We start from the raw sequence: 14,333 nt of genomic DNA on the forward strand, positions 1-14,333 counted from the left end.
CAAATAAATGTGTGTGCACTTATTTAAAAGCAGAAGTTTTGGCAGTTTGCTATTCTGGAGCATTCAGTCAAGACTGAGAAACTAAAATTCCAAAAGCTACATCTCAGACATTACAGGCCTCAGTTATCATGTTAAATGTTAAGGTTCATGATAGTACAATTAGAAAAAGCCTGAGCAAGTGTGGCTTGTTTGAAAGGCCTTCCATGTGAGAGCCTATTCTCTCTACAAAAACATGGCAGCACAGCTTAGGTTCGCAAAGTTTCATCTGAGCAAATCATAAGAATTTGTGAACAATGTCCTTTAGACAGACAAGACCAAAGTGGAGATATTTGACCATAATGACCAGCACCACATCTGGAGAAAACAAAAGCACAGCCTATCAGCACAAGTAGCTCATATCAACTGTTAGACATGGTGGTGGAAGGATCATGATTTGGGCTTGATTTGTAACCACAGGACTCCGGCATCTTGTAGTCGACCATGAACTCCTTTGTATACCAAAGTATTCTCAAGCTTGGCCGACACTGGGGCAACACGACAATGAGCAATAGCACAACAGCAAATTTACAGCAGAATGGCTGAAAAAGAAAAGAAAAGAATCAAGGTATTGTGATTGTCCAGTCAGTCCAGAACTCAACCTGATTAAATGCTGTGATGGGAACTGTGAGAGCTGTGCATGAATGAATGCCTGTAAACCACAATGAACTGAATTAACACTATAAAGAAGATTGGGACAAAATTCCTCGATGTGAGACACTGACAAAGTCAGACCGAAAAAGATTCCTTAAAGTTGTTGCTGCTAAAGGTGCTTCTACAAGCTACTGAATCATCAGTGTACTTTTCCCAGGACTGTCATAGGATAAACTGAGTGATTACCTGCATTTTTGTGCTCCATAATGTTTCAGTGTTCAACTGGCATCTTTTAACTGATTATAAAAGAATATGCTAAAATAAAGGATGAAACCAAATTTTCTTTCAGGAGGAAGCTGCAAAAGACTGCATTCAACATCAATTTCCTAAAAACCTTTTTTATTAGAACAAGATGGTGAAACTTGTCAACATGAAACATGAGAATGAACACAACACAGTCCTGTCACCGTTAAAGACATACACACCAGTATCTGTAAGCATGTGTGGTGGATGAAGTTGGGGTCACCTCTGGGAGTAAATCCATGAACCGATGCTCTGCCTGCCAACACATGATTTTCAAGTTCTCGTGCACTCACTTACATATGCACTCAAACTATGCGTGGTTCACCCTGTCCAAAGCAATGTAGAAACTTTTCTTGTCATCCAAACAGTGCCAGCCGATTGGTCCAATCTCGCAGTCTGCACAGATGAGGTACTTGATCCTCCCCACGTCGTTAGTGAAGCCTACATTCTCAAAAGTGTACATGTCATCCACGAACCAGTGGGCAGTCAGTGTGTCACCGTCCACTGAGGCCTCTGTGCTGCTGAGGCCACTCTTTTTCCGCATGGATGGCAGGAACAGCTGGTGGCAGAAAACACAGGAACAGATGATTTAAAAAACAAAACAAAAAAACTTGTGAAACAGCACAAAATTAGGAGTGAAACAGGGTAAGCATGAAGGGGTTTGTGTCAGCCTCCAGCTCAGATTTAAGTTTCTCTCATCTGTTGAGCACAAATACAGCTCATCTTGAAGAAACAGAGTTAAATCCCTTATTTTCTACTTTGCATTTCAGCGTAAATAGGATGTTTTTCTTTGCATAGAATTAGCCGAGTATGAAAATTTTTTAATAAAAACCTCCAGCACCTGCAGTTGTATTCTGCTCTTCAAAGAGTCAGCATATCCTAAATATCCATGTGCCTTTTGCTCACACATCTGCAGAGCCAAGTCTGTCTTTAGTAACTAAGGCCTAAAGAATACATCTGTTTCCTTTCTTAATTCAGTAGCAGCACCTGCAGTATATTTACTGAAAAGCACCCTGAAGAATCAGTAATTTCATTAATTTATTTATTTATAAAGCACGTTTAATAACAACAGGGAGCTGACCAAAGTGCTGTACAGAGTAACAGGTAAACAATGACATTGACAACAACGACAGGTAAGAAAATTAAAGGAAAATTAAGATAAAAGAATTGGTAACTCTCATGCAGTTTCGAAAGTCAGAGTAAAAAAATATGTTTTAAGATGCGATTTAAAAAGTAACAGTTGGGGCCTTTATAATGTGGAGAGGTAGATCATTCCACATTTTCGGTGCCACAACCGCAAATACCCGATCTCCTCTATGAACCATCCTAGACTTATGTAAGGTAAGGAGCAGGTGATCGCTTGATCGAAGGGCTCTAGAGGGCGTATAAAGCTGCAATAGGTCAGACAAATAGTCTGGTGCCTGGCCAATTAGCACTTTATAAGTCAAAAGTAAGATTTTGAATTTAATTCTAAAACGCACTGGAAGCCAATGAAGGGAAGCAAGCACCGGAGTAATATGTTGGTGTTTCTTCACACGAGTCAAAAGGCGAGCTGCAGCATTCTGTACAAGTTGGAGCCGGGCCAAGCTGGACTGACTGACACCCACATATAGTGAATTGCAGTAATCCAGTTGAGATAAAACAAACGCATGAATTGCTCGTTCCAAATTTCTAAAAGATAAAAAAAGATCTCACTTTGGATAGGAGCCTTAATTTAAAAAAGGACCGCTGGACAACTGAATTAATTTGTTTCTCAAATGTAAGTTTGCTATCCAAGAAAACCCCCAGGGTTTTTACATGCGTTTTAACAGCACATGTTAGGTTGCATAAGTCCAGATCTGGGGCATTAAAATAACAGCTCGGTCCAAAAATAATTACCTCAGTTTCATCCTCATTGAAGGTAAGAAAATTTGAGGCTATCCAGGTTTTAACTTCGTCAAGACATTTGACTAGCGATTCCATGGGCGTGGAGGTGTTTCTATTAAACCGAAGATAAATCTGGGTGTCGTCGGCATATGAGTGAAAGCAAATGTTATGCTTCCTAAAGATTAGGCCTATGGGCAACATGTAGATTGAAAAAAAGAATTGGGCCTAATACGGAACCCTGCGGGACACCACAAGTAAAAGGAGCTGGAGAAGAAATAAAATCATCAAGGCTCACGGAAAAAGTCCTCTCGGAGAGGTACGGCCTAAACCATTCCAAGGGGATACCTTTGATACCACATTGCTCCAAACGGGAGTTCAGAATGATGTGGTCAACAGTATCAAAGGCTGCAGTTAAGTCTAGGAGCAGGAGCACAGCTGGGTCTCCTGAGTCAGTGATTAATAAAATATCATTAAGTATTTTTAGGAGGGCAGTTTCTGTGCTGTGGTGGGTTTTGAAGCCCGACTGGAACTTCTCAAAAATATTATGACTATTTAGAAAGGTTTGTAGCTGCTCAAATACAATCCTTTCTAAAAATTTTGACAGAAACGGAAGCTTGGAAACAGGTCTAAAATTAGCAAGAACTACAGTACCGTAATGACTTTGGTGTTTACAATCATTGGTCATTTTTTATTAGGTACATCTGTTCAATCGCTCATTAATACAAATAGCTAATCAACCAATCACATGTACCTGGCAGCAGACAACCTGCTGAAGTTTAAACTGAGCATAAGAATGCAGAAGAGAATCTGAACGCACAACACCTACCGATCTTCTGATTGTGGCTTACAGCAGGATAACACTCAATGTAACAGCTCAAATGAACTCAAACTGATTTCTTAAACATAAAAATGAATTTGCTGTACTCAAATCATCTCCACTGTCATTGGATCTCCCAAAAAGCACCTTTGGGATGTGGTGGAACAGGAGTCACATCATGGATCTGCAGCCAACAAATCTGCAGCAACTGTGTGATGTTTTCATGTCAATATGGACCCAAATCTCATGAGGAATTTTTCCACCTTGTTGAATCTCTGCCACAAAGAATTAATGCAGTCCTAAAGACAAAAACTGGTCGAACCTGGTCCTAGCAAGTTGTACCTAATAAAATGACCAGTGAGTGCATATCTGCCTCTGATTGGTTTGTTTCAGCAGCACTTTGGTTTGGCGTTATTATCCTTTGAAGCACACAGGAACTCACTGATATTAAAACGATCAATGTCAAAAGAGACTGAATGCATGCGCCATACCTCCTTCTCCGCTAACACGGCCGTACCGGGGCAGAGCACCTTGGACCCGCAGCGTTGACACAGCACAGACTTGCTGTTTTTGCCGTCATCAGAAACCAGGCTGGATCGGTCCGTGCTTTCTTTCGATTCCTGATCCATGTCGATCCCCAAAGAAGAGCAGGTTTACTCGGACGAACGAGCACAAAGAGGCTCAGGGGAGACTTCCACCAAGAAAACCAGGCTGGTCCAAGAGATCTCCGTTAACTGTAACGGTTAAGGAGATGATGTTAACTAAAGTGCGATCTTAAACAAAAAAAAAAAAAAAGAATAAAGGGAGGGAACGAACAGAAAGGGTGCACCGGAATTACGAGCCGTGCGGAAGTCCCTAATCCTAATTCATTTTTCTTTACGTTCCAAATACAGGTCACACATATTCCTAAACCACAGCTTAAAAAATACATTTAAAAAGATAATTTTAACCTAATGCAGTCCAACGGGATGACCTGTATCTTCATGTGCGCTAACTCCGGATCTGACACTGACAGACATAAAGCTACAGAGCAGAGACATATGTTTTAGACACATGCATTTTAAATTAAGTCAAATAACGCGTACCTATATGCTGCAGAAGATGCTCTGAACAAAACTGCATGAGACAAGCAAGCTAGCCCAAGCTAGGCAAACAATCTGGGTCTCTGTGTGCCAACCAGTAAATGCTCCCGTGTTGAAACACGGAGCTGTGACTTGGTTCCCAGTTAGATTTTATTTTATGTTGTTTTTTTCTTCACTGTTTACCTAACCAACCAACCAAACAAACAAACAAACAAAATCAGCTTAGTTTAGGTTACTTTCCGTACGAAGAAGTATTAGGACCACATTAAAAAATAGTGTCCATTTTAAATATTAAAGTCAAGATTTTGAGATTAAACTCGAAATAGCAAACAAACAAACACGAACTGTAGAGATTCCATTTGTCATTTTAAGCCAAACAGCTGCCACGGCTCCTATGCCCTCTACAAAACGTGTAGATGAGTTAGTGAAACAAAATGATCAGTTGTCTTATCGTGTCCTGTGTTACAACATACAGGACGTGATCATCGAGTCCAAAGCGGGTGGATTATGGCTATCCTTGCATCTGACCATTGCCAGCCATTTCATTTTCTATAAATCCGGCCACCAGATGCAGCTTTCTGCTTTCTCTCTTCAGTTTCTTTATACTTACCGCCACAATTTCCTTGTAACTAAAACCGAATCCGAAGTAAGATTTCACTATCCCATCTACACAAGGCATTTTGTAGAGGGTATAACAGCCGTGGCAGTTTGTCTTAAAACAAAAACTGTAATCTCCACATTTTGACTTTATTTTCAAAATGATACTCCTTCATATGTATACCAGAGCCTACTTGAGTATTGAATATTAGGAAAATCAGTACAGGTATTATAATAAAGCCTCATCAGTTATCATAACAAATTAACAAGTATCTGCTTGCCCAAGTTAGTTTTCCCCAAAAGTTCCCCAAATCATTTCACTTAGTTTTTATTTTAGTTAACTATAATAACCTTGTTTCCAATGTGTGGGCCGCGATCTTGCAAGTGAGCCGTCAGAGGTAATTTCCTGTATAAATAATTCAATTGCCTGAAATCCCTCTCACCATGTGTGTTGCCCTGTGGTAGGACAAACAGACTGAGATGGAGCTACTTTACGAATACCTTAACACTGAACCTCAATAGACACTGACTTCAACCACCTCCACCTTCTCTTTCTGCAATCATTTCTCTGGTGTATAATATCACAGCTAATGATCAATATCTTCAAATGATTTGAATTCTCTTTGCAATATTGCCTATTTTTAGCTAAGTCACGATGATGTACATGCAGTTTCATGCTGCTCCTTAACATGAATGCTTTTTGTTACCACATTATTACCATCTCATGTAGTACTTTTGTAGATCTTATGTAGTACTTAGTACTATAACTTTAAAAAAAAAAAACTATGGGATAAGATGCACTCATATATGCTGAATCAAATGACAATCCTTATGAAATAAATTTTATAAGATCAGATGAGGATAAAATCCTTTGGCTCTCAAATTTACCTTAGGAATCCCAATGGAGTTTTGACTTGTGTTTTGAAATGCAGTTTAAAATTGTCATGAAATGTTAACATTGTAAAAAGAAACTGAACTAGTCAAGCCACAGGGTTTAAAAAATACAATCAGAACACAAAAATAATATTCTGTTATTACAGGTGTATTTTTCTTTGAGTCAGTGCTGCAGTATAATTATAGCTAGCAAATGATGGATAAAATAAAAAAGAGGGTTACATATAAAATATTTGTAGGAGTACTATAAAGTAAACAAATTACATCTACTAAGTATCCCTGCTGACATGCAGCTGACCTGAGAAAAAGAACTAATATTTTAGGCTCCTGCGTAGTACAATATCGCACCCGCACCCCCCCCCAAAAAAAACAAAACATGTCAAACTGCATATACTTTATAGCTAAACATTTATCACCTTCAGTAAGTTTGAGGCTTCATTTGTGAATTAAAAATATTAAGTGTGTTCAGGAGTGCAGTTTTGCTAACACAGCAGTTTACATTTAATTTGTACCACTGACGACATGATACAATCAAATTATGTTTGAACAAACATCAAACCACAAAGGAAAGCACTGAAACATGGTACAGATTATATTCTCGACATAACTGAGAAGAAGTAGACCATGAATGCGTTTGTCTTCATTTTTTAAACTGGTGATGTGTCATTTGAATTTTCAAGTCATACATTCCTGTGACTGATGCTGAACCTGCTGAATGTATGTTAATGTAATCAGCTGCTTGTAGTCCCTGAACCTTTAAAATGTACACTGGAGAAAACTGGACACCACATTTTCACGTGTGGAAAAGAATTTATTACAATAATTTTCCAAGATTACCATTAATAAATATTTAGGTTTACATTTCTGTGAAATGTATGATTTATCACTTTCTACACAGGACATTACACAAAGTCAAGAATACACATTGTTTTAGTCTTTGTAATAAAGCTTGAATAAGTTCATCTAGAAAAAGGAGTCTTAAATTGAAGTTCATACAACCTATCAATGGAAGTGTAAGTGTAATGCAAATCCAGTAATGATTCGATTGGGAGAAGAAGAAAAACAAAAATTATTTTTTTTATTCATATATATATATATATATATATATATATATATATATATATATATATATGGCAAGGAAAAACAAGAAAAATCAACATCTGGAAATCCTTGATACTCCCTTGACTCTTAAGATAGGCCATTTTATTTAAAAACATTTCCATTGGCCTAAGGCACAGGAATACTAAAACTTTATACAGAGCATGTTTCCTCATATGGATTCTAAGTTTTTTAATTTAATAATGTACGCTAAGGTGTATTTGATATTTATACCTCTCATTTCATTTGAGATCTAGCACAAAAGAAAAACCTCTGACAAAAACGCAATTGAACCAATCCATATCTGTACATTGTGCGTAGCCCAGGAACTAACTCTAGAAATTAATCCATGAAGTGCTGGGTGACTGATAAATAATGACTGGGTAGTTCTTGTCACCTCAATGTTTCAAGCATCTTAGTTTAACCTGAACTAAGCTGATTTATTTTTATACAGCAGCTACAAACTCTTAGGGCTTTTCTGTGCCATTAAATGATTTGAAAATGATCCATTTGGGATTTTTCTTGATTTAAACGACGCAACAGAAGCAGAAAAGAAACATCCAACCCTGTGTGGATCTGATTAGCTTTAATCCATGTGTTATTCAGACACTTACTGTGCGTAGCTCTTATTTATGGGGCCTAAGCTCTAAGCTTTATTCAAAAATTATTTATCCGTTTGCTGAGCAGGGAGTCTCCACATGAACAAATGAGCTGTGGATGAGCTGGAGTTAGCCAAGAGGCAGTTTTCCTCCTCCAGGCATATGGTTCAAAGTCACCCTAAAACCACACAAGAACGTAACACTTAAGCTTTGACCGGGCTTTCAGATAAACTTGTGGTTTATTGCTGAGTGGGCTTATGTAACAGATAAATGAATATGTGCCGGTACACACACCAAAACAGACAAACAAAAACAAAAAACAAGTGCTGACAACCATGCCGAAAACTAGATGCTCCCAACCAGCTAAGCTGTCTTCAGTTGCTCTACACCAAACTCTTGCTGGACAGCACATTCATCTACTAGCTTCCATGGAAAATAGGAAAGGAATGGTTTACAGTATGTGCCTTCTTCTACAGCACAAATTGGTGATAAATGACAAAGTGGCTGGGGTACTAGTAAGCTGCAGTTTCAGGAATACATGACTTTTTTTGGGCTAAAATCCCACCTTTATCTTAGCTGAAAATGCAGATTTTAAGCTTAATAACAATTTTATTAACAAGTAGCGCCTGTTTCCACCATGGTACATTGGCTAGTTAATGCTACTTTATTGAAGCAAAAAGGAGCCAAAGCAGAAAGATCACAAAAAACCCAAACAAGATGTTAAAAAACATCAGAAGTATAGAAGGAGGAATAAGTGACTGTTTTGAATTCCAGCAGCATTTTGTGTTTGTGTGTGTGTGTGAGAGAGAGAAAGAGGGGGCTATAGAGAAAAGTTTAAGTCACAGTCAAGCCTCTCAGAGCAGAGAGTCATCTGTGCATCCTCCCTCGAGGCCGTATCGGAACTCCTGCAGGTTGGAAACGCCATAGAAATGGATGAACGCTGCTGCCACGACCAGAACATGAAAAATCTGATGAGAATGGAACTGACAGAAAGAAAGATGTGCATATTAGCAGCATTTATTATCATTTGCTTGGTATTTAAACAAACTACCAAAGATACATCCAGAGGCTACTGCTGAGTATAACTGTTCCTTTAGTCACTCACTCCCTTCTAAACCTACAATAGACTGTAAATACTGAGCTTTGAACTTGCTCAGACCACTACTGACTGCGTGCATGTTTGAGGGAGGAAAAACTTACCCAGATGTCGCACTTGCCAGGGAAAAAGCGTTCAGGGATCCTGGCTGCGTACAGACCAGCGCCAGTGATATACATGGCCCCCATCAGGTAGAACCAACCCATCTGGCCGACTGTGGTTGCCTTAACAAAGCCCTCCTCAATGGTGAAGTGCATGGTGGGAACAATGCCACTTAGTCCGAGACCCATGAAGACGCCTAGAAACATGGATTGCAGTTACGTGTTATTAGTTTCCTGAAAATATCCCCACTGCTCAGAAGAGGAATAAATGGAGGTGTGATAAAACTGCAACCAAAACAAACTGCTGCAAGTGTAAACAGTGTGTATGTTCTTTTACTGGCGCCCACCTGCTCTTGTAGGTCTGTGCCGAGGTGTAGAGAATCGGTCCCACTGGGCGACAATGATGGCGGCAATGCCGAGGATACATACAATGGTGAGGTAGATAAGGCGAGGCTGAGGGGAACAATAGAATGAGTAGTACAGCCAGGGCACGAAGGAGCCCATGATTAGGAGGGCGATCCCCGAGTAGTCAAGCCTGAGGAGAGAAAATGAGTGTTTGTATAGAAGACCTACAACAGAAATATCAAACTCATTTTACACTGCCGACCACATACAGCCCACTTTGATCTTAAGTGGAACGCACCAGTTTCACTCCTCTTTCTGTCGGTTTAGAAAGTTTTGAAATATTTTAATATTAAAAAAAAGTGCAAGTTCAGAAATGCCTCTAAGTTTTTCTAGATGAGAACGAAATGCTGCTTTGGTCTTAAATTGTAACAAATAAATCTGTAAAATTACAGAAAAAGTTCTGTTAGCTCACTGTGCAGACTGTCCTGCAATAATAAAACAGATAATTTTTGTTAACTGAGAGAATGTCCTCTTTTTTTCCTTTTACGGTGAACCCAATGTAAAAAAACAAAAAACAAAAAATCCCCAAACAAATCCTCAAACAAAATCATACATTTTGTTAGTAGACAGTGAAAAAACAGGAACTTTCTGTCATTTAATTGTTTATCTATTACTTAGTTACTTTGGTGTAGTATGAATGGATATAGTGGAGGTCTTTATCAGTAGGAAAGGATGTAAAACCTGTGAAAATACAGTTAAAAGTCTAAAATGCATTCTGTGCTTCACATTTTTCAAAGCCATCAGGTGGGCTAGATTGGGGTCTTTTGCGGACTGATTCTGGGCCCCAGGCCTTAAGCTGCAACACCCATAATCTAGAAGAAGCAAAAACTAAAAACTTTTTCATGTTTCTGAAAAAGGAAAACAACAGAACTTTGTTTCCAGGTCTATTCAAAACATATTGTTGAAATATGATAACTGCCATGTAAACATGAGCTGTGGGTATATTAAGTATAGTGATGCTTCAAGTCTGCCACAATAAATACTCTGCATCTTTAACCACAGATCAATAAAAGCACTGACAAACTCTGGGGTCAGGTTCTTGTTAAATGACCCTTGGAACATGGACAAAAAGGGTTGGCATCAAATAACTAGCTCCCCCTGTTCTTACAGTAATATGTGTGTGTGTGTGTGTGTGTGTGTGTGTGTGTGTGTGTGTGTGTGTGTGTGTGTGTATATATCAGTTAAACATCCAAACAGAAACATGTTTTAAAATAAATACTAAAGTCACTTGATGATTAAACAAAAACTATAGAGGATTTAGCATAGCGTTATAAATATTTAATCAATATTACACAACACTCAAGGCGACAAGTACGAGTTGCATGTGTGATTTGAAGATGCGACTGAACTTTAACAGCCTCCATAAACAAATGAAATTTTATTTAGTCTGACAGAAATTAATCGTTCATGATGTGCAAAGCACCATTTGACAGTGTGAGGCCTTACTTGGAGAATGTGCGAGACACTTTCTCAGAGTGGCAGTAGACCGTATGAAAAAGCCAGGAGAAGCTGAGGCAAAGCACAGCACCCAGGAAGAACATCCCAAACACAACCTTCTCTTGCAGTGGGGCCATAAAATACATGTTGGGCCGCAGCATGGTTAATGTGCCCAGACATAGGAATAAGATCAGCCCTGAGAAAGACAAAACAGGCGGGAAATATGCAGAATGACTCAGATGAAAATATTTTTGACCATAATGAAAATTTTTATCTGCTGCTAATCAGTTTGTAACGCTCACCTAACAGGTGAGTCCAGATGTTTCCTGTTTCAGTGTGAATTCTGAAGATGCTTCCGAAACAGGCCCGGAAGGATGGCATGGGTGGTCGATGTCCGTGCAGGAGGTAATCATTGTCCTTCAGCCACTCTGGCAGGACATGAAAAGGGATTACTCTCCAGCGCCCCTCCCAGACCTGAGAAACAAGAATAACTTTTGCTCAGAGAGGGATAAATTCTGAGTTTATTGTGAGGGTCTTCAAATAAAACACACAGAAAAATGAAAAACAATACAGGAGTTATATTCAGCATGTTAAAGATTGTGTATGAATTAAAAACAAAAAACCAAAAACCAAATATGGAAACATGTCTGAGAGTTTGAAGGCAAAATTAAACAGACCAATATTATAAAAAAAAACAAACAAAAAAAAAACTCTGTAAATGTGTTGTTACAGAACTGTGACCTAGATATGAAAGACATTTTTCAGTACAAAAAAAGAAGTGCTCATCATTGCTCTTGTGTGGACTACTTACTTAATGAACACAGTTTCTTGTGATTTATTAAGAACACTGACATATTCTTAATAAGCCAATTCATTAGTCTTTTTCCCTCAACGAGTTCTGTTTAAGCATTAAAAGACAATTTTGGTTTTTTTGTTTTACCTTATGTACAAACTCCTCCATCTTCTCCATAGCATGGTGAGCCTGTAGCGGTAAGGTCAGAACCTCACCCACCTCATCATCCTCCTCTTCCTCATCAGCAAGCATTGCGGCTCCCTTTAAAGAGGTTATGACACTACTGAAGTTACAGAGAAATAACAGCTTCTTTCTTTGTTGCTTATTCTGAAACAGTCCTACCTCAGAATGGACACTTTTGGATACTCCCTGCCGCGCCCCTCCCTCTTCCAGCAATGGCCCCAGCTCCATCAGCTCAACATCTGGGACCTGGCAGTCCTCAGAGATCCGGCAGTCTGCATCACTGGCAGACCCGTTTCGGCCTGACATAGGGAGACTGCCTGATGATCCACTCACAGTCGATGTATTCTGCTTCAGATGGTATACTTGAATTTCCTCCTGGGGGGCACCAGAATTGCAATCAGCTTTACAATCTAAGTATGTCAACACCTTCATGTAGTCTGACTCCAGTTCTCTTCAGTCCTCGAAACACTCAGTGATTAAAACTACACAACTAAAGACTGCAACAAAAATAATAAACTAATAAAAGTAAAAACAACCACAATTAAATAACGAATATCTATGATAAGACTGATATTAAGTTATCTACAGACAAAAATGCCTCACAATGCAAATGAGCTAGAATTAATTATGAGATGATAACTGTGGAGGCAAGAGGCCAACAGTATTATTGGCTGATATCTCTGTTGTACAGGATGAAAGACTCATTTCGAAGCACCCAGAGCACAACCGGAAGAAATAAAAATGAACTGCTTTGTCCACGACTTGAATTCGGAATATTTAAAAGAACTAAACAAAGAAAATCAGGATATGTTGTGTTTTGTATTTAGAACCTGACAAGTATGTCAACTAATATGGAGCTCTAGACCACGGATGTCACCTAAAACCTGGTCTGAAAGGGGATCAGCTTTAAGTAACTGAGAACACAAAAGCAGAGCCTGCCAGTAAGGAGAAAAGAGGTGACTGACTTTAACCTACATATTTAAATAAGCAGGATTTGAATGTAACATGTTAAGTTTACATTTATCAAATGAAGGGTATATCCTATGAACGCTGACGCTGATGTTAAACACTTTTCTTTTTTTGTGTGCCTGCAGTAAAATAAAGCCATCAGTCCAATTTGCTTCAATTGACCTCATTTGTAAGTGAAGTTTCTCTTTCCATGTTACTGTGTCACTATTAGTAAGTTTTTATATTATATTACTATAAAACATTTAGTATAAATAGTCTGCATTGCCTTGCTTCAGGTTTATGCCTAACTGAGAATAAGCCTTTGTAGAAAAACAAAGTGAACAATGAACGCAATCTGTCTGTGATGCCTTGTTTTTTGATTAAAGTTTAACGGTTATTTCTGCACTTCTGATAAACAAAATGTCCTGTGCTTCAGGAAATGAGCCCCGCTTAACAAAACTGGTTAGAAAAAAATCACTTTATTACAGATAAATGCTGCTGATTTCCTACTTTCACTCTAAATGAAACCTCTTAAGAGGTTCTCAATAACTCATCTATGCCATAAACCCATCTACTTGTCATTTCATAGGGCTTCAACAGCTCAATAATTAGCACTCACGAAGAAATTAATACGTCTAGTACTTCTAAGAAAACAAAGGACATTAATGTGAGCTTCGCATGAAACCCCTGTGTTACTGACCAAAAAAATAACAACAAGGAAACAAAAGAAGTAGCTAAACTTGTTTAGCTGTACGTCTCCGGACAAGTACAGCACGACGGCAATTCTTATTTCAGACAGGATAACGATTTATGTAACCCTAATACTGACTGCATACATAACACATTTAACCATTTTACTGTTTAGCCCAGGCTCCCAGACGGATGTTGATTAACGTTAGCACAGCGTCAGACGAAACAGGGACAACAAAATGTAAACAACACCAAAATACAGAGGATTTGATACAAATTCTCAGTATCAGTACGCTTTCTTACACTTTTTAAAGAGTAAAGCATTAATTGTAACCTTCTCCGACAACGCTTATAATGAGCTGGTCTGAGGTGCTATAATATCAGGTTGCTAACGTTTCCTTTATGCTAGCGCCGAGCTGTCGCTGAGGAGGGGACAATTTTCAGAGAATTAACTTAATAATAAAAGTATTTACGAATTCATCAGTCTGAAGTATTATTTAGAAGCTTTACTGTCCCAAGATTCTTTATGACAAGTTCATTTAAAGCAGAAAAGTTACCTGGCAGGGTAGCCTTCAAACCAGGAAGGTGAATTATTTACCGACGAGAAACACAATTCTTTCCGGAAGTTGAAATCTCTTTTGTAAGCCGAATCCAGTTCTCCTTCCAAAATAAAAGCATCCATTCGAATGTCGAGAACAAGTCAGACGTCTTCATGAAGTCAGAAAAGGTTTTTAAATTATTAATTTTAGTCAGTGCAATTCCAAAATGACTTAAACAATGTAAAAATATTGTTT

At 38.5% G+C, this 14,333-nt stretch overlaps 2 protein-coding genes across 2 annotated transcripts; both read right to left on the minus strand.

Moving 5' to 3' along the window:
• Positions 1-1,012: 1,012 nt before the first annotated feature.
• rabif (RAB interacting factor) lies at positions 1,013-4,835 on the minus strand. Its single transcript, XM_085273738.1, has 3 exons — positions 4,702-4,835; positions 4,108-4,350; positions 1,013-1,492 (listed from the first exon to the last, which is right to left on the minus strand). The coding sequence occupies exons 2-3, from the start codon at positions 4,243-4,245 to the stop codon at positions 1,244-1,246; spliced, it is 387 nt and encodes a 128-aa protein (XP_085129864.1). The 5' UTR covers positions 4,246-4,350; positions 4,702-4,835; the 3' UTR covers positions 1,013-1,243.
• Positions 4,836-6,979: 2,144 nt separating this feature from the next.
• adipor1a (adiponectin receptor 1a) lies at positions 6,980-14,197 on the minus strand. The gene is made up of 8 exons (XM_085273739.1): positions 14,097-14,197; positions 12,061-12,276; positions 11,866-11,979; positions 11,228-11,399; positions 10,935-11,121; positions 9,431-9,618; positions 9,087-9,280; positions 6,980-8,869 (listed from the first exon to the last, which is right to left on the minus strand). Exons 2-8 carry the CDS (start codon positions 12,205-12,207, stop codon positions 8,741-8,743), a joined length of 1,131 nt encoding a protein of 376 aa, XP_085129865.1. The 5' UTR covers positions 12,208-12,276; positions 14,097-14,197; the 3' UTR covers positions 6,980-8,740.
• Between the last annotated feature and the right edge of the window lie 136 nt (positions 14,198-14,333).

Source organism: Mchenga conophoros, linkage group LG5 (genome assembly GCF_057382185.1).
Source record: "Mchenga conophoros isolate Kocher_MC1m ecotype Shallow Benthic linkage group LG5, M_conophoros_male_GT1.1, whole genome shotgun sequence".
NCBI lineage: Eukaryota > Metazoa > Chordata > Actinopteri > Cichliformes > Cichlidae > Mchenga > Mchenga conophoros.